This window comes from Vipera ursinii (assembly GCF_947247035.1).
Source record: "Vipera ursinii genome assembly, chromosome: 2".
Classification (NCBI taxonomy): Eukaryota; Metazoa; Chordata; class Lepidosauria; order Squamata; family Viperidae; genus Vipera; species Vipera ursinii.
Genome location: NC_139513.1, coordinates 293,704,061 through 293,724,172, shown reverse-complemented (window position 1 = coordinate 293,724,172; position 20,112 = coordinate 293,704,061). Strand labels below are relative to the sequence as shown.

General features: G+C 46.0%; 1 protein-coding gene across 4 annotated transcripts in view; it reads left to right on the top strand.

Annotated features, from left to right (window-relative positions):
- The window catches only part of DYM (dymeclin), a 241,093-nt gene that overhangs the window by 46,982 nt on the left and 173,999 nt on the right, over positions 1-20,112 (top strand). For all 4 annotated transcript variants that reach the window (XM_083354838.1, XM_083354837.1, XM_083354839.1 and 1 more), the window contains 6 exons: positions 1,860-1,912; positions 3,484-3,577; positions 5,806-5,939; positions 11,205-11,277; positions 17,904-18,029; positions 19,196-19,338. In XM_083354838.1, coding sequence (XP_083210964.1) covers positions 1,860-1,912; positions 3,484-3,577; positions 5,806-5,939; positions 11,205-11,277; positions 17,904-18,029; positions 19,196-19,338 — 623 coding nt within the window. The remainder of the gene's footprint in view (positions 1-1,859; positions 1,913-3,483; positions 3,578-5,805; positions 5,940-11,204; positions 11,278-17,903; positions 18,030-19,195; positions 19,339-20,112) is intronic.

Genomic DNA, 20,112 nt, shown 5'->3' with positions numbered 1-20,112 from the left:
GGGTTTGTGTTGTGATTCAGGGTCAGCCTGTGGGTTCGGCAGTTGGGTCGGACGATTCAGAGAAGGAGGAGGAGGGGGGTGTTGGAGAGCTTGCTGACAATAATATTGAGGCTCCACAGAGCCCTCAGCCAGGCCCCTCCCATCTGGTCATGACGCAGACCCAGCTGTGTGAGCCTGACAGCGTGGATGAAGATGACCCACAGCTGGCCCCAGGAGGCAGTCAATCAGGAGTAAACAGAGGAAGGCAATGGGGCTCCTCGGAAGGAGGCAGAGAGAAGCCACGCCCTGAACTGTATTTAAGGGGAATGTGGGGGAGGGCTGGTTTGCTGAAGGCAACTGCTTGGATAGTTCCTGTTTCTTAAAGCTCCTGTTTCTTGGTTTGTCTTGTTCCGTTTGTTTTTGTAGCAATAAATTTGACAGGCGAAATTCCAGCCTCTTGCCTTCTTGTAAAAGGGGTTGTCCCTGCCTTTTCTGCAGGGCTGGTAGCAGGCTGGTACAGAACAGTTTGTTGAGCAGCAAGGATGACAGCCTTAAAACCATCCCCTTCAGAGAAATAAAGCCTTGACGTAGGTGTGGGACAAATTAAGGCAGTCTTTTAAACTGTGTTGAAATGGGCAAAAGTGCTGAAACCATGATGGTGATGGTGGTTAAGTTAATGGTATCTGTCATTCTCCTGCCTATGGGGTGTTTTTTTTCCTGCAGAAGTCTCATTACCCAACTGGGCAACAGCATCAGTGCCAGCTGAAGTTACCCGTTTGGATAATGAAACATCTATACCAGGGGTAGGCAACCTCGGCCCTTTTATGACTGGTGGACTTCAGCTCCCAGAATTCCTGAGCCAGCCAGGCTGAGGGGAAAGGGAGAGGTTTCCAAGCTGAGCCAGGCTGGCTCAGGAATTCTGGGAGTTGAAGTCCACCAGTCATAAAAGAACCCAGGTGGCCTACTACCCATGGACTATAAGAAAACAACCCAGCTCAGAGGAGCCCCCAGGTCAGTCCTGAGCTCTAGATCTCCAGCTCTCTTGATCTTCTGCCTGTCTGGCGGGAAGACCTCAGTTTATGCTCCCTTTAGCCATGGTCAGAGTGATACTGAAGAAGCTGCTACTCCTCGTATCTAAAATGTGTCCTAATACAGGTGGTTGCCAACTTACGGCCACAAGGGAGCCCAAAATTTAGGTTGCTAAGTGAGATTTGCCGAGTGAGTGTTGCCCCATTTCATGACCTTTCTTGTCACAGTCCTTAAGTGAATCGGTGTAGTTGTTAGGTTAATAAAACGGTTGTTAAGTGAATCTGCCTCCCCCATTGACTTTGCACCATCCTCACGGTCGCAGGATCAAAATTCATTCGCTTGGCCACTGACACGACTGCCTCGCTTAGCAGCGGCACTGGAAGAAGTGACTTATGGCCATTTTCCACACTTACAACCTCTGTAGCAGCCCCACGGTCATGTGCTCAGAATTCAGATGCTCGGCAACTGGTTCATACTTACGACCGTTGCCATGTCCTGGGGTCAGGCGATCCCCTTTTGCGACCTTCCGACAATCAAAATCATTGGGAAAGCCAGATCCGCTTAACCGTCGTGTTGCTAACTCATCAGCTGCCATGATTCACTTAACAGCCGTGGCAAAAAAGCTGGTAAAATGGGGCAAAAGCCACTTAACAAACGTCTCACTTGGGCTGAATTGTGGTCGTAAGTTGAGGACTACCTGTACTGGATTACAAGACTTCCAAGTCTGTTATCGTAACCCTGGAGCTACAAGTCTCCTCCTGCATCAACACCTCACCATATCTGATGGATGATGAATTTGCCCAAACTCTCAAGAGCATCAGCTCTAACGGACGTTTTTCTTCTGTTTTCAGTGCCGAGCTAAAACTTCTGGAAGAAGCTTCTGTGTCGGTCTGCAAGTCTTTAGGTACGATGCTGGATCCCCGCTTGGCCTCCCTTCCTTTCCGTGCTGTGCCTGCCCTCAGCTCTCCTAGCAAGTTGCTCCCCTTCTGTACAGCCCTTTGCCTTTACGATGCATTTAATATCTCCCATCTGTGGTCTCCTGCACATGAGACTTTTTTTTTAAAAAAAAAACCCCACGCTTTGTTTTGAGGGCTTGAAGCAGTCATATTGTACCCGCATGTGCTACTTGAACCAAAGGTTTTCACAGGTTTTTGCTTCGTATTGCGTGCTGTCGCAGGAAGTGGCTTGGGTGCAGCTACATTACGTTCTAGTGGAACAGGTTGTTTTTCTTCTGTCTCTTTTTAAAAAAAGGGATTCAAACGCGTTTATTCGGAAGAAAGTGTGTGTAGGAGAGAAAAGTAGAAATGGAACATGAAAACTGCTTGGTAATTGACGTCAAATGCTTCTTCGAAATGCTGCTTTTTGACCCTGTCTAAAATCCCCCTGCAGTTCAGACGTGAACAAAACAATTGGTCTTTCCAAAGTCTGCTGCAGTGTATATATGGATCCAGATGAATGGTTTTTGAGCTCTGTGACAGGGTCAGAGTTTTATGAAACTGCCGTCTGCGGCTTTGTCTGGACTGTCTGAAACTATCTGAAACGTAAGAATGAGACACGGGAAATGAGAGGGTTAATATCAGGAGCTCCGTCTTGAATGTTCTAGGGAGATACTCAGCCCTCCATTTCACGGTGGCCCCCTGGGTGCTTTTTCAAGAGGCAACTGGACTTTCTTTGTTCTTCTTTGAAGAGGTTTCGCTTCTCACCCAAGAAGCTTCTTCAGCTCTGCCTGGATGGTGGGGAATGGAAGGATTGATATTCCTTGCAGACAGCTGGTCGTTTGCCTTCTTTTAGAGGGTCGTTGAGGCCACTTGGAGGCTTATCTCTGTGTCCTCAGGGTCACCTGAGTGGTGCAAATCCGTGTGGAGTCTTCTTGGGACTGCTGAAAGGACGGTGTTGTAGACTGGGATCTGACATCATCTGTCTGCACTCTACAACACCGTCCTTTCAGCAGTCCCAAGAAGGCCCCACGTCTCTTTGCACCACTCAGGTGAGCCTGAGGATCACAGACAAACCTCCAAGTGGCCTCAACGACGTGCTAAAAGAATGCGAACGACCAGCTGTCTGCAAGGAGTATAAATCCTTCCATTCCTCACCATCCAGAGCTGAAGAAGCTTCCTGGACGAGAAGAGAAACGTCTTGAAGGAAAGCCAAAGGACATCCAGTTGCCTTTTGAAAAAGCACCTTGGGGACATCTTGGATTCTCCTTTCCCCCCATTTAAAGCATGTTGTCTCATCTGTTTGAGAGATGGCACCTTGAGGCTTCTTTCATGGCCAGACACCTCCTGCTACGCCTGGCTGAGCATACCAGCTCAGTAGATAGGCTGGACAAATTTACAAAGAAAAGGGTAAATTCTTTGTTAGGTTTGGGCGTCACACCCTGGTAAGAGGACAAGGCTTGCAGACCTCATGTTTAAACTAGATGGAATCCTTGCAGAATCTGAAACGTCAACTAACCTTTCCTCCTCTTCTTCCTAGTGGAGAATAATCCTCGGACAGGAAACCTTGCTGCACTGATTAAAGTCTTCCTTTCCAGAACCAAAGAGTTACAGATTTCGGCAGAATGTCAGAAGTAAGTGTGTTATATTACTTGCCGATTTTTGTTACCAAACCCAACCATCCTTGAAATGCAGATGGTTGCTGCTGGGGGCGGGGGGGGGGGGGGCGCTGGCCGCTGGCTGCAGGAGCAGAGCGAGTTGTGTTTTATGAACTAATTGATGGTCTCCAAGACCTTTCCTTCAAAATTGCTGGGAGTTGATGATAAGGTTTTCTACTGTTTTGTGGCAGGAAACACAAAAACTGTAGCATGTGCATTGATTTACTGGTAACATTTTCTAAAACGAAGAAAGGCAAAATGGGTATCCCCCAATTCCCATTTTTTTAAAAAAAATGGTAAATAAATCAAATGCTCCATCACCTGAAGGCAGGACAAGAAGCAATGGATGGAAATCAGTCAAGGAGAGAAGCAACCTAGAACTAAGGAGAAACTTCCTGACAATTAACCAGTGGAACTACCTGCCTCCAGAAGCGGTAAATGCTCCATGACTGGAGGTTTTTAAGAAGAGACTGGACAAGCCATTTGTCTGAAATGGTATAGGGTTTCCTGCCTTAGCAGGGGGTTGGACTAGAAGACCTCCAAGGTCCCTTCCAACTCTGTTATTCTGTCATCCCATCCTGCTTGATTCTGTCCATCTGTCTCATACGATCAGACATACTCTACGTAATTCTCCCAGCATCTGGGGATCTAGCTTTCCAAAAATGTAATTGCTGGCCTCTAAAACTGTATCTGCTTGACTAATACTAGCATATGTTCTGCACGCTGTTAACTTGTTAAGGTCACTTTGCATCCAGGGACATCAGGAACGAAAATAATTAGAGGCAGAAAGGAGGCAACTCAAGGAGATTTTTGTTTTGTTTTGGATAGACAATGGATCGTAGAAAGAGACTTGCAAGTGACAAGCTGATAACATTCTACAACATTGTGAACTTATACCCCTGCTTCACATTTGTCATCTTTTGGAACTGCAGCTAGTAGCCCTTCACGCATTGTCTGGGGTTCGATCCTTTCCTGTCCAGTAAAAACAACCTGGGTGTTTTAACAAAACAGGACTAGGTACCAGAAGAAGGCAGAACATTTTGGAGCCAGCCGAGGCATTGGGAGAGCCCATTGCAAGCATTCTCACAAACTGGTTGCTACCCCTACGGATCAAAGCTGGCGAGGTGGAAATCTTTCTTTTTCACAGCGGGAAAATCCTGTCTGCAACCGGGCGGGGTTGCTAGCAGTCTTCAGACGGGCAGCTCTGACCGGAGGGTGGAGGGGAGAAGAGCCCGAGACTCGAAATCTGGGGATCGACACACACACACAGGAAGAAGGCAGGATCTGGGGGTGCGCCTAGATCAGGGCTAGAGAGATCCTGCTTTTTGCCTAGGCCCCCTCCCCCTAATTTTAGGGAATAAATCTGCTCCTCCAATCTGCTGACATCTGCTTGAGAAGGTGAAGAAAACTGGGTGACTTTGGGCCACTCCCCCTTTCTCTCTCTCGGCCCAAGCCACCTTGCAAGGTTGTTGTTGGGGGGAACGTAGGAGGGGAAGGAATATTAGCTATTTTCACCACCTTGAGGTATTTATAAAACTATTAAGTTGCGATATAAACAAACAAAAAGTAGAGAGAGAGAGAGAGAGAGAGAGAGAGAGAGAGAGAGAGAGAGATGGATGGATAGATAGATAGATAGATAGATAGATAGATAGATAGATAGATAGATATAGATAGATGATAGGTAATGTAGATATAGAGATAAGAGAGAGAGAGAGATGATAGCTAATATAAAGAGAGAGAGGAAGGGAGGGAGGGATATAGTAAATGAGCATTTAATGTCATGAACGTATCGTGAGGAATGCAGATCCTTGACTTATAACCACAACTGAGCCCAAAATTCCTGTTGTTAAGTGAGTTTTGTCCCATTTTGTGACTTTTCTTGCCTCAGCTCTTAAGCGAATTTTTTTTGCCGCTCTTAGTAACCCGCTTGTAAGCTGAACTTGGCTTCCCCGTGGCTTTGCGTGTTGGAGGGTCGTGGGAAGTGGGGACCCAGGCCCCGGGCGGTCGTGGCCAAAGGGTCCAGATTTCAATCCCGTGACCTACGGAGGGGCTGCAACGGCTGCAAGTGTTAAAAACGGCCCCGCGCCCCTTTTTTCAGTCCCATTGAAATGTTGGGCGGTCAGTAAACGAGCGGTTGTAAGCCGAGGGCTGCCGGTGTCTTGAAGGTTATCTTCTGGCTCCTGAAACTCCCGTTTCTCTTCCAGCCACCTCTTCATCTGGCAGGCCCAGAACGCCCTCTTCCTCATTTGCTGCCTGCTGAAAGTCCTGGTCTGTCAGATGCCGGAAGAGGAACTGCAGCTTCATTTCACCTACGAGGAAAAAATCCCGGGCTCTTACGGTAAATATTGAATTGCTCCGGGGGAACCGAGGGCGTCTCACCTTGGCCCAAAGGCTTCCCTTTCTGCAGAACGTTCATTCTTACCCTTCCTGGTTGGCGTCCCACAATACGCCGTTCAGCGCTCCTCTCATCCTGCACGGAGTTGTAGGCCAAAGGCGAGGCCTCCCTGGTCAGAAGGGATCTTCCGAGGACTTCCCCTCAAGGGTCCCTTGAGATAGGAAGAAGTTGGAAAAGCAGTTGGCTATGGCAAAAAAACCCTGATTGGAAAAACTCTGCTCTTAAGGGGCTGCCACGGAGCCCTCTTAAGATCAGTGCCACAAAGGAGTGGGGGGGTGTCCACCTATTCTCCAGAGCGCCCGAAGGCAGGAGAAGAAGCAACGGATGGAAACTCCTCAAGGAGAGAAGCAACCTGGAATTAAGGAGAAACTTCCTGATAGGGAGGACAATTAACCAGTGGAACAACCTGCCTCCAGAAGCGGTGAATGCTCCCAAACTGGAGGTTTTTAAGAAGAGATTGGACAGCCATTTGTCTGGAATGGTATAGGCTTTCCTACCTGAGCAGTGGGTTGGACTAGATGACCTCCAAGGTCCCTTCCATCTCTTATTCTGTCACCCACCGTGAAATGCTTATAGAGAAGAATGTTCAAGGTTTGAGAACAGCCTTCAGAGTCCCCAGACCTGAGTATTGTTGCAAATCTGTGGGATATCAATCAGCGCATGCAAGAGTATTTCTGAGTTGGAAGCGTTATACAGGAAGTTGGGATGGGTGTGTGTGTGAATCTCTAGGGTTAGAATAAAAGTGCTCTTAGCCGGCTGTAGAAAATCTTTGCTACCACTTATTTTTGCCATAGGTTGTTACTAAGCACTGACTGAAAGGGTGTTGCAACCTCCACGTTGGCCAGGGATCCTGTGCTGTGCTTAGTCTGAATCTGAGAACAACTGCTTTTCAAATGGTTTGAAGCTTGCAAATAAATACGTTTAATTTCCTACCATGTACCAGAGATTATCTCAGCTTTTGTCAGGGATTTTTTGAAATGTATAATGTCACTAGGGCTAATGTCATTTTTGCATGCAACTGTATGTATAAAAATGAAGTATAATTAACCTCCATTATCGCTCAGCTCTGGCTGCCTTTGCAACAGTAATAGAGCAATGGCTGAATAGCAGTAGTTGTGAGAGGCATCTCGGAGTCCCAGTGGACAATCCCACAGTGCCACAGAATAAAGGGGGCTGAGTGGGATGGCCGGCACAGACATAGGAAGCCGGTTCTTGGGGAACAATTGTGACCCATTTTGGTTTTGGCTTTCGAAGCCACAAAACATTTGGGAAAGAAAACTAGATCATCAGTAAGCAACAGCAATAGCCCTCTCAGAGTGGTTCACAAAGTTTTTAGCATACGGCCCCCAACAGTGTGAATCCTCATTTTCCCGACCTCGGAAGGACGGAAGGCTGAGTCAACTTTGAGCCCGTCAGGATCGAACTCCAGGCTGTGGGCAGAGTCTGCCTGCAATAGCCGCGTTCTAACCCTTGTCACACCAGGACTCCTATCCGTATTAGCGCTTTGGTGGGAACCCCCAGAGGAGAGAGGGATGATGACTTGGGAGGAAGGCTGTCCGGGGGGGGGGGAACCAGGCACGCCATGAAATTCAAGGGTGGGTTGTACGTCAGGTGAGATTAAAAATTGTCCTTAATTTTGGGAATCTCCCCAGTCTGGCACCTGCCAAATGTGTCAGGATTACCACTTCCAGAATTCCTAGCCAGCATGGCACATAGCTCCGTTCCCCACCCCCACCCAGATTTATAGTGCACAAATACACTTCTTGACTTACAACAATTCTGTCCTGGTTCCGACAGATGAAACTCTTCAAAAGAACTTCGAGGCATTGTTTACCTTAAAGGATCTTTTATTCGAGTAGCATAAGAGCGGCACTTACGTAATTGAAGCCAAAAACTGAATACCCCTCCCCTGGGCACATAGTATCAAAGCACAATTCCCTCCTCCAAATAACAGTCATAAATCACATTCCCCAATTAGCTTGAAGCACGGGTTTCCTCCCCAGCTCACCCAAACTCTATCAACTCTGGGCCCAGTAACCTTGATTCTCATGCTAAGTTTCATGTTGTTATGTCTAGCTGGAGTCTCATTCACGTCCCCCCCTTTCCAGCATCATCTAACTCTAAAAGCGAAAGGGAAAAGATGGCTACATCTCCATCTGTCGTCAATGCAAAAACATCCGATGTTAGCAGCGTTGACAAATTCATTTAGTGACCGTTCCAAGTTACAACGGCACTGAAAAAAGTGACCGATGACCGTTTTTCACCCTTACGACCGTTGCAACATCCCCGGGGTCACACGATAAAAATTCAGACGTTGGCAACCGGTTGATATTTACGACGGTTGCGTTGTCCCTGGGGAGGTCACGTGATCCCCTTTTGCGACCTTCCGACAAGCAAATTCAACGGAGAAGCCAGAATCACTTAATTTTGTTTCTAATTTAACAGCTGTGGCAAGGAAGGTCATAAGATGAGGCAAAACTCAACAACTGTCTTGTGAAATGGTTTCTCTTTACCCCATCTCCTAATTCCACCTGGGATTGGGAGAGAGTCACCAAACCCTTCCCCAGCCGTTAAGAAATATTTGCATCGTTTGGTCCCAGGCAAGTCAATGCTTAGGGAATTGTTCCTGTTATTCAAAGCAGCAATACCCTCCGGTACTAAGTTGCTTGAAGAAAGCGACATTTATTTATTTTTGCCTTGCTTAACGAACAATCTTTGAAAGCAGAAAAAGAAGGAAGGTGCTTGTGTGTGGTCTGTTGGTTTGGAGCAGGATCCAGAAGCCAGGAAATTGGAATTCCTCTTTGGTGTGATCTCGGCTGCCCTCTGATCTTCTGCCAGTTGATTGTTTCCTGTTATAGTTTACCCTTCTGTAAAATTGGAATTATTTCCTCTCTTCGGGATGTTGTTGGGAAGCTCGGAGAAGGATGCCGCATGTAACCTTCCCTTTGTGTTAGGACCTAATGCTGTAAACTCACTTGCACTGAAAAGGTCCCCCAAAGTGTGCAAATATTGTCGGTGCAAACGACTAGGATGTTCCCAAGTAGCCAGAAGGGAAAAACGGGATCTGGATGTTTAGGGATGCAGCGAAGCAGACAAATGAAAGCAATTGGATTTTTAGGCTTTGGCTTAATGCAGGGGTCTTCAAACTTGGCCACTTTAAGACTTGTGGACTTCAACTCCCAGTGCCTGGCTGAGGAATTCTGGGAGTTGAAGTCCACAAGTCTTAAAGTGGCCAAGTTTGAAGACCCCCGGCTTAAGGACTGGGCTGGAGGGAAAGGCATTTCCCAAGCTTATTTTGTCAGCTGTGCAGTGCTGACAATTCCTGTGGGAAAGGGCTGAGCTGAAAGAATGGCTAACTGCACCTCTGTTGGCCCGTGGTCAGCCATCTTTACCTTTCGGATGCCTCGGCCTTGCTTGACGAAAGGAAACATATAACCTAATTTATTTATGAATCACAGAGGGTTTTTTTTGATGCAAATACACGTTCATTTTCCTCAGTGTTATCCCTACTTACCTTACAAAGGTTAACTAGCGACCTCTTGCATGATGGGGCGTGTCCTAGCTATAGTTTGTGATAAGCAGAGTAACAAATCACAGAGTTGGAAGGGACCCTGGAGGTCATCTAGTCCAACCCCCTGCTCAGGCAGGAAACCCTATACCATTTCAGACAAATGGCTGTGCAGCCTCTTCTTGAAAATCTCCAGTGACGGAGCACCCGGGACTGATGAAGGATCGTCTTCACTGTTAAGAATTCCTCCTTAGTTCCAGGTTGCTTCTTCTCCTTGGTTAGTTTCCATCCGTTGCTTCTTGTCCTGCCTTCAGGCGCTTTGGAGAGTAGCTTGACTCCCTCTTCTTTGGGGCAGCCCCTGAGATACTTGAAGGCTGCTATCCTGTCCCCCCTGCTCCTTCTCTTCAATAAACTGGACAGACCCAATTCCTGCAACCCTTCTTCGTATGTTTTAGTCTCCAAGCCCTTAATCATTTTGGTTGCTGGGCTCTGCACTCTTTCCAAACCCTCAACGTCTTTTTTATAATGTGGCGACCAAAACTGGATGCTGTATTCCAGGTCTGGCCTTGCTTTGTAAAGCAGCACTAATACTTCATGCGATCTTGATTCTATCCCTCTGTTGCATTGTATTAGTGTTTTTTGGCTGCCGACCCACACGGCTGGCTCATATTTAAGGATGATCCACTAGGACTCCAGGATCCCTCTCACAGTTACTGCTTTTGAGCCAGATTTCACCTAATTGGTCCCTTTGCATTTGGTTTTTCTTGCTTAAGTGTAAAGCCTTGCTTTTCTCTACACTGAAGTTCATTTTGTTGGATAGGGCCCAGTGTCAAGTCTGTCGAGATCCATCTGGATCAGGAGTCTTCAAACTCGGCCCTTTTATGACTTGTGGACTTCAACTCCCAGAATTCCTCAGCCAGGCACGCAGGCTGAGGAATTCTGGGAGTTGAAGTCCACAAGTCATAAAAGGGCCGAGTTTGAAGACCCCTGATCTGGATCTTGAGCCTATCACCTGGGGTGTTGGATGATGAAAGCAGATGGAAGGTGGTCAGTTTGGGTATCCCAAATGCAAGGCAAATGTAGCCTTTCCCCTTTTCAACTTCCTTATCTAAATTGTATTTCTGCCCCATCGGTCTGTTACAAAAGAAATTTGTTTTGATGATTGGTGTTTTTGTCCTGGAGAAACAAACTGTGCTGCTTTGAATCAGGGCATTACTCCTTTAAATCAGTCGTTCTTATCTAAGTCTCTGAACTCTGTATGCTGAGATCAGAAACTTGAAATCAGGGTATGTTTTTTCTGTGGATTTACACTAAAACATAAGGGAGCATCTGATGCCTATATTGGACTACTAAGCAAAGAAACTACTTATTTTGAGTAGTTGTGTACTGCAGTATTTTAAGCCTGAGTAAATTACAAAGCAGTTGTTTTGTTGATTGGGAATTATAGTGCCTGGAATCAAGACCAAAACTGGCCTTGTGCAAATTTTCTTGGGTAATTAAGCCTTGATTTATTAACTCTGCAAAGAATAACACTTGCTGTTTTTGAGCCATTTTTAAAATGCACTATTTACAAAAAAGATGTCGAAGTTTAAACTTTGGCAACTGGAAATTTGGATTAAATTTGTCCCTGTAAAAGATTGGAAGAAAGATTACTGTGCTAATGTTGAAATATCCAATGAAATTTCCTTATTTTCTTTTAGAATCTGAATATGAAGATCTTATGGAAGAATTACTCTGCTGCCTCATTCGGCTGATCGTTGAGGTTCCTCTTCTGTAAGTAGATTTTGAACATCCTGTTTCCCTCTGGGTTCCCTCCAGGTGCATTTCGATTCCAGTACCCACAATCCCCGGGCCTCAGGGCCCCCTTCGAAAGGGAGGTCCCCACGTACTTCAGAAATCATGGGCGCTCCGTCAGTGGAGGTTTTAAAGAAGAGGCTGGACAGTTGCCTGTCTGAGATGGTGGAGGTTCTCCTGCTTGAGCGGGGGGGCTGGACTAGAAGACCTCCAGGGTCCCTTCCAGCTTCTGTTCTATTCTATATCCTGTCCTGTCCTTCCTGTCCTGTCCTGTCCTGTCCTATCCTATGCTATCCTACCTTGACCTCCTGAAGAAAAAGCAGGAAATGAGTCTAACCAAATAAAAACTGGCCTGCTAATTGGAAATTCAGATATCTATTTTACATAATGATTATAGGCTGTGTATTTTAACTCCTTTTTTTAATGAGGAAGACTCCTCCTAGAATTCCACAGTTACACTTCAGTCCACATTACAGTAACCAGATTTGTAATAGTCGGGCAAAAAACGGATTTTTTTTTTTACTTCTGCTGGATCCCCTAAATGTAACGTCAGGAGCTGTTTCTGAATGTTCAGGCTCCGTTCAAAAGATAACAAGAAAGAGCAGGTTAGGGAATGAGATTTAAAAAGTGGTGTTAACATGCCCCACCTGATAACAATCAGGTGACGTGAAGTGTACTTTTGTGCAAAATCATGGGAAATATTCAGTATTGTTTGCGTGTGTCTCAGGATTAGCACAGTCATTATTTTTACTACGTGGCCCTGGAGAAGAGCTGAGTGCTCTTCTTTTTGCCCTTGGCAGCCTTAAAACTTTCGTTCTCTTCTTTCTTATAGATCCAGAGACTTTTCCTTAACCTTCAGTAAACCAGCCTGATAGCTACTTTTGATTTTTGTTGCCTCCTCTTTATATAGCTGCCTAATTTTCTACCCAAGTGGACTCGAAGGCGCTTTTTTCAAAAGGCCGCTGGGCTTTCCTTTGAGGGAGAAGAAATTTCACTTCCCATCCGAGAAGGCAACGGTCCAGTTGCCTTTTGAAAAAAAAAAAACACCGTTGAGACAACGACCGCCTGGATGACCGGGAATCTCTGTGGACATTTACCTGAGTGGACAGAACTTGTGTTGGGGTTTTATTTTTCTGAGCCAGCCTTTGGGTTTCAGATTCCTCTCTTGCAGCTTTTTAATATTTTGTACTGCTGATTGACCATCCCCTCGGTGGCTGTGCAAGCCTTTGGCGTTCTGATAAAGGCAGGGCCGTTTCTCTCCGGGAGTGCCGTGCTCTTCAAGCCCAATCCTGTCACCGGTTCGTTAACTCTGAGGGCAGTTGCTGCTGAAAGAATTTGCGATGCGGCTTTAGATAATGCCAGGAGCCCTCGTCTGTACTTCCTGCAACAGTGGTAACCTCTGTCCGTGGCAGATTGCAAGAAAAGATAGAATATAATAACATAAAAATATTAATAAAAATGATGGTCGCCTGGGACAATATGGAGTTGAGTATTAAGCAGATACCTAAGTAGTCTGCATCCAGAGTTCCCTCCTCTAAAATCAGTAGCCAGGATTGAGTATTCTGTAAAATCGGCTTCAGAAGCCTGTGCTTTAATGTTTCTTGACCAGGAGGGTCTTACCCTGTCAAAAAAAGAGGCCCCATTGCAGAAGAATATATTCTAAAAGTAGATATGAGGCGGTTGTTTTTTTGCACTAAACGTCAAGTCTTGTGTGTCTTCTTTAAATACACAAATCACATTAAGCCATTGGCTTGTTCGTTAATCAACCCTCTACCAATAAAGGAGAATATTTGTGTCTTAGGGATGAAATGAGGGATCCTTGGTGCTCTCTGAGCTGGGTTGTTTTCTTGCAGATGTTTCATCACCCAAACTAGGTAACATCATTGGTGCTAGACTGACTAGCGCTGACAATGTTCTCGTTTGGGTGATGAAAACATTTGCAAGAAAACAACCCAGCTCAGAAAGCACCAAGGACCACTCAAGCAACGCTCTGTCTTGCACGTAGGCAAAGTAATCATGGCTTGCTTGGCCAATTCCTGAGGCTTTCCCCCCCCTTCTACGGTAGCTACTTGTACCACATATCCTGATGGGCTCACGAAGAGCTTGGAGCAGCGTGCAAAACCCCCACTAGACCCACGTCCCCACTGAATGTTCACGTCAAGCTAAGCTACCATCACTAGCTAGGATTTATTGCACTGAAGCAAACTATTGTTTAAGCTAAGTGAAAAAGCAGACAAAACTGAGGATGGTTACCTGCTACGGTTGATGTGGCAAATGAAACCAATGGGAAATTATCCTTTCTGCTTCTCCTGTCGGGATAGGCCCTGCCTCAAAGCTGAAAGTGAATTTTGATCCCTAATTAAATTCATGCCAACCCTGAATTAGTTGGATTGCTGCTTGCTGGTCCGAATGAGCACTTTTCTCTAATTAAAATTCCCAAAGAGGTATCCTTTCCCCCCCGCCCTTCGGTCTGAGACTAAAACTGGACAGGAATCCATCTAAGAGATAGAATAATTAAATGAGAAAATTTGGGAAATATGTTCTAGATTGTGCCAAATAATTTAATATATTACATTTGAATTGGAGGAAAAAGCTGTGAAGATTTGTTATTTCACATATTTAGTTTAATATATGAAGTCTATTATAGTATACACCTTTGACTCTAGTTGATAATTCGTAACGTGCATAAGCGCTCTTAAAATGTCAAGTCAGCTTTTATTCCCCTTCTTTCTCTCTTCCTGATATCTGAACAGGTAAATTTGTTAACTTTCACTTCAGCAAGAATGGGGAGGGTTAGATTAAATGGCAAGGGGAAAGGAGACAGTAAGCCTTTAAAGGTTGAGGCCAGGCTTGGAATATCGCCTATAATTCTGGTTACCAGGATAGAGGGAAGATGCTGAGACCCTCAAAAGTGTGCGGAGAAGAGCAACAAAGATGATAAGGGGTTTGGAGGCTAAATCGTATGATGAAGAGTTCGGAGAATTAGGTACGTCTGGCCCGGGGGCCTTGCAACCTTGACAACTTTAAGACTTGTGGACTTCAGCTCCCAGAATTCCACAAATCTTAAAGTTGCCATGGTTGCAGACCCCCTGGGGTAGCCATGATAACGGCTTTCCAGGCCTTAAGAAGAACGGATTGACTTATTTTCCAGAGCCCCAGAGGGCTGGATAAGAAATAATGGGTGGAAGCTTGTTAAAGAGAACCAGCCTAGGAGTAAAAAAAAAAGAAATTTTCCGATAGTGAGAAAAATTAACGGAATAGCTTGCTTCCTGAAACTGTGGGCGCTCCATCAATGGAGGTTTTCAAAAATAGACTGTGCAGCCGTTTGACTGGGATGGTATAAGGTCTCCTGCCTTGAAAATGGGGTTGGACTAGAAGACCTCCGAGGTCCCTTCCAGCCCTGATTCTGTGTTCTATTTACAGGCCCTTATTTGTTGAAACCACTGGAGAACAGAACTCGCAGCTTTTCGAGGTCTATAGCCCACAGCACTAAATTAAACAGCGTGAATAGATCTTTCTCCAAGAAAATAGCGGCTGGTTTTTAAAAACCATACCTGGCACCTGCTTGCAACTTGGGAAATCTGTACTATAAATGCAGAATTGCTTTAGCACAAGTTGCCTTAATTTTAGATGCTCGCCCGCCCTTGGAAGGAGAGGGGATTAGAAGCTTCCTGTCAGAGTGAGTAGCAAGCCATAGTTTGTTGTTGTATCTGAATTCAGCAGGCGGTGTTTTCCACATGGCGCTATGCTCCCCCATGAAGATAGAGCTAGAAGGGGTGTTTTTTCATTCACCCAAGCAAGAAAGTTTCCAATTTCCTCCCTTGTTTAAAATCAGAGAGGAAGATAGAAACGTGCAAATTAAATTTGTTTTCGCTCCTAAGAGCAAGCTGTACTTTGATATTCCATCTGAAAGCGCCCGGTCTGTATAAGCTAGGGGTCTTCAAACTGGACCACTTTAAGACCGGTGGACTTCAACTCCCAGAATTCCTGAGGAATTCTGGGATTTGAAGTCCACCGGTCTTAAAGTGGCCCAGTTTGAAGACCCCTGGTATAAGAGAGATTTCTGAATTTCTATTTATTTTATTGAATGGCTGACTTGGTACAAGGGTGGGAAAGGTAGCGACTGAATGTAATCTTGGGAGACTCCATAGATATTTCTTGTTTCAATTTTTATGGATGAATATAAACATAGGTAGGAGGAGAAATGGAAGCGCTGAGCGTCTGAGGTTTGTCTGCCTTCCAGGGCATGACTCACGAGCAAAGACATCTTAATTCCCTTTTGTAGCTGCTGAATCCCCTCCCTTCCTTTCCATGGAGGTGGAAGAATTAACGGAGTGTTTCCTGTCCTGTCTTTTTTAAATAAGAGGATGGCAGAAGAGGTCACTGTTGGGTTTTGGCTTCCAATTTTTTTTTAGAAGTAAGCCGAGAAGCTTCCTAAACGTTTCTCAAACGACTATCGCCGGTGTATTCTTTGCATGCATGTTTGCTATTAGTGGATGAGAATCGGGAGAACGTTGCCAAGAGGAAGGATCATGTTCCCCGGAGATCACCAAACGTGGGCCTTTGCCTTTCGGTATCCTGAACTGGCTTCAGCATCTTTGGCAAGTTGTCTTTCACCTTTCCGCTCAGCCCTCAGGAAGTGTGGCAATCAAGCCCTCTTCCTTTATTATTTGAATGTTGGTGCTTGAATCCGTCTCTTCTGGCAACTTTCCTAAATTGGCGAACTTTTAACCTTGGATGCTTCCGGTGAAATTTTACTCGCCAGGAGCTGAAGAGTAAGAAGTGGCTTTTGTTCAGAAAAGCTGACGTGGGACAAGTCTGTAGGTCAGTGATTCCCAGCAAGGGCACCCAAATATCGTTATCCTGCCGCTCTTATCGGCGCAAAACATCTGGGCATCCAAAGTTGCGAACCGCTGGTATAAACACTGCAAGGCCTTGATGCCGTTTTGGTATCGCAGATCAGCGAGGCTGAAAAGTCTGAGATAAAAAGTACTTTGCCGCACACAAATCGCTGAAATTAAGGACCCGTTCAGTGTGAGGTACAAAAAAGGGCAGCCGAACTGATTAAAAGGAATTGCTTCTGAGACAAAGGCTCTATGATGCTTGCAAAGTTTTAAGTAAGAGACGGCATGGAGGAGACAGATAAAATGCAAACTTGGACTTCAACCCTCTTGAAACTTCACACACAGAGATTTGCGACTCCTCACCAGGTGGAGAGCTCAGCTTTCAAGGAATATGGGAAAGGAGAGCCATGTGTAGTAGATGTTTTTCAAGGGAAACCCGGACAAATTCGGAAACGTAAACAGGATAACGGAGTTGAAAGGGACCTTGGAGGTCTTCTAGTCCAGGGGTCCCCAACCCGCCCCAATCCGTGCACCGGTACCGGGCCACGGCACGCCGGCAACCACTCCGCACAAACAAGCAAAGCCCCATCCGCGGGATGCAGGCAGCACACGAAACCAGGCACCCTCCAGTCCACGGAAAAACCTCTCTTCACAGAACCGGTGGTCCCTGGTGCCCCAAAGGTTGGGGGCTTCCGTTCTAGTCCACTGGTCTCCCTAACCCAGGGGTAGGCAACCTTGGTTCTTTTATGACTGGTGGACTTCAACTCCCAGAATTCCTGAGCCAGCATGGCTCAGTTTGGAAACCTCTCTCTTCCCCTCAGCGTGGCTGGCTCAGGAATTCTGGGGGTTGAAGTCCACAAAGTCATAAAAGAGCCAAGGTTGCCTACCCCTGGCCTAACCGTAGCAGCGCGACAGACTGGCAGCGGTGGAGGGGGAGAAGGATGATGGTGCATGCATGCGCCGCTTTCACAAATGCAGTTTTGTGCTCGTGCACTTGCACACCACTTCCGTGGCCCGGTTCTGAATGGATTGGGGCCTGGCACAGGGCCACAGAATGGGGGTGGGGGACCCTATTCCAGCCCTCTGCTCAAGCAGGAGAACCTGTACCATCTCAGACAAGTGGCTGTCCAGCCTCTTCTTAAAAACCTCCAGGGATGGAGCACCCACGATTTCTGGAGGCAACTTCTGTACCACCGGTTAATTGTCCTCACAGTCAGGAAGTTTCTCCTTAATTCCAGGTTGCTTCTCTCCTCGGTCAGTTTCCATCCGTTGTTTCTCGTCCTGCCCTCTGGTGCTTTGGAGAAGAGGTTTTCCCCCCTCCTTTCTCTAACAGCTCCATAAACATTGGAATATTGCTATCATGGCACCCCTAGTCCTTCCTTTCACTAGGCTAGTTCCCTTCTGCATAGGTGTAAATTTATCTAATTTTTTTGTGGGACGGAAAGAGCCAATTTAGTGGTTAAGGCATCAGGCAGACGGCAATCTGACCGGGATGGTACTGTAAGGTCTCTTGCCTTGAGTTGGTTATCTCCTTGGATGTTTTTTTCCCCTTTCAGGGTTTTCTTATTTGTAAATACATAAGGAAGAGAATCTGTGGATTAGCGCCCGTGAGAATTGGGGAAGCTTCTTTGCCAATGACTTTTCTGAGCCAGGTTCATTGCAAACCTGATAGCCGACATTTGCGTATAACGTGCAGAAAGACTGCTAGTAAACGTGTGTTCATTGGCGTTGATTAATGCTTTATGTCTTCATGTGTTGCAGAGACATTACATACGGCATTTCATTGGAGGCTGTGACAACCCTGGTCGTCTTTCTGTCCTGCCAGCTTTTCCACAAGGAAATTCTGCGGAAGAGCCTCCTTCACAAGTACCTCATGCATGGCCGATGGTAGGTCAGACCGCAGGCCTACTTTGTAAGCAGGTAGCTTTTATTGAGGTGGCCCTGGCCTCACCCTGTCAAAGCCAATCCTTTTATTCCGCTGCAGGCCAATTTCTGCTCCTGAAAGATCTCCCAGGCTGATAACAGATTGACTCTCTGGGCGATAAGAATTATTTTTACCTCACCTAAACCAACAGGTTGTTAAATAAATACGCTGAGATGAAACTGTCGTGTGCATTTCCACTTCGTAGGTTTTAGGAGAGGGAGTAAACTAGAAGGGTGCTGCATTTTTTACAGCCAGCTTCCATAAACCAGAGCTGGCATGGCCAACGGCAAGAGAGTGCGGGAACTGTATTTCAAATATTTAGAGTGCACCAAGCATCTAAATTTTGCTTCGCAGAGAATCGTTTACCATTTTTCTTTCTGTGCATCTCTAGAGAGTGGGCATTTCAGTATTTCGAGTAGACTAGGACCAGGATCTAAGCAGGCTGCGCAAATTTCTTCTGCCTTCATTGCTCTGTACCTCTGAATCTTTTGTATCACTTTCCTGGTAACAGAATAAATAGGGGCAAATTATTTTTATTTTCCGCAAATGATTTCTGAATACATAAAAAACTCGTGAGAAACTTGTGTTATATTCACAGTGTGCAGACTAGCACCTTATTTTTAGCGCCTCTGTTCACACATTTAACATATATTAGCTTTTTTTTAAAATCCAGAAGAGTTAAGAGTATCTAGCAGACATCCCGTTAGAACAGTGTTTCTCAAGCTTAATGACTTTAAAATGCGTGGACTTTGATTTTCAGAATTGGCTGGGGAATTTGAATTTGAATTCCTGGAATTGAGGTCACCAAGCTTAAGAAACATTGAATTTTAACTTGAGATGTATCTCTTAAGTCAGGGGTCCTCAACCTTGGCCACTTTAAGACTTGTGGACTTCAACTCCCAGAATTCCAAAGCTGGCTGAGGAATTCTAGGAATTGAAGTCCACAAGTCTTAAAGTGGCTACGGTTGAGCACCCCTGTCTTTAAGTGATCCATTTTCACTTTTAAAAGAGCACTTTTAAACTTGGGCATTTGGGGGCAGCTTTGCAAAATAGAGTGAAACGCAAGGAGTGACTTGACTTGGTTCCAGCCCCCCCCCCCGCTGAAACTTTGGCCCTTTTGTGTCTCCAGCCTGGCGTACACTAGCCGCCTGGTGAAAACCTTGCTGTATAACTTCATCCGTCAAGAGCGGAGCCCTCCTCCCAGCCCCCATGTCTTCCAGCCTGAGTCCGAAGGAGGGGGACTGCTGTACGGAATTGCATCTGGAGTAGCAAGTGAGTTGCAGGGGTGCTACTGCGGCCTGCGTCTTTGTCCGTCGGACATTTCGTGCTTTTGTTGGTCTGTGTGTGGGTGTGTTTTGGGCACCTCAGAAATCTCAACCAGATAATAACCCTTTTCTCCTGCTTATAACAAACAGAAGTAGCCTCTTTTGTTGTTAGCTGGAATCCACGTGGGTTCGCTCCATTCCGCCTTGCTTTCGAACAGCTGTAGTGTGTTTTTACGCTTATCCACATCCCGCCTTCGTTTTTTTCGCCAACAGCCCAAGCCAGTGAACATAACTAATACAGATGGTCCTCGACTTGTAATAGCTCGTTTAGTGACCATTCAAAGTTACAACATCACGGACTCGTGACCATCTTTCCCACGACCGTGGTCACGCCACAATTCGGGCGCTTGGCAAATGATTCATATTTATGAGCGTGGCAGTGTCCCGGGGTCACTCGAACTTCTGACCGGCAAAGTCAGTGGGGAAGCCAGAGTCAGTTAACGACGATCTCACTAACTTAAGAACTGCGGTGATTCACTTAACAGCTGTAGCAAGAAAGGTGGTAAAATGTGGCAAATTTCACTTAGCCACTATCTCGCTTAGCAATGGAAATTTTGTTCTCTTGTAGTAGTTGTAAGTCAAGGACTATCTGTACTCCTTCCTCCTCCTGTTTTTCCTACAACAAGCACCCTTTGGGATGAGTTGGACTCAGTGAGAGAGACTAGCCTAAGGTGACCTAGCCGGCTAAGGCTGGACTAGAACTCCCAGTCTCCTAGTGATT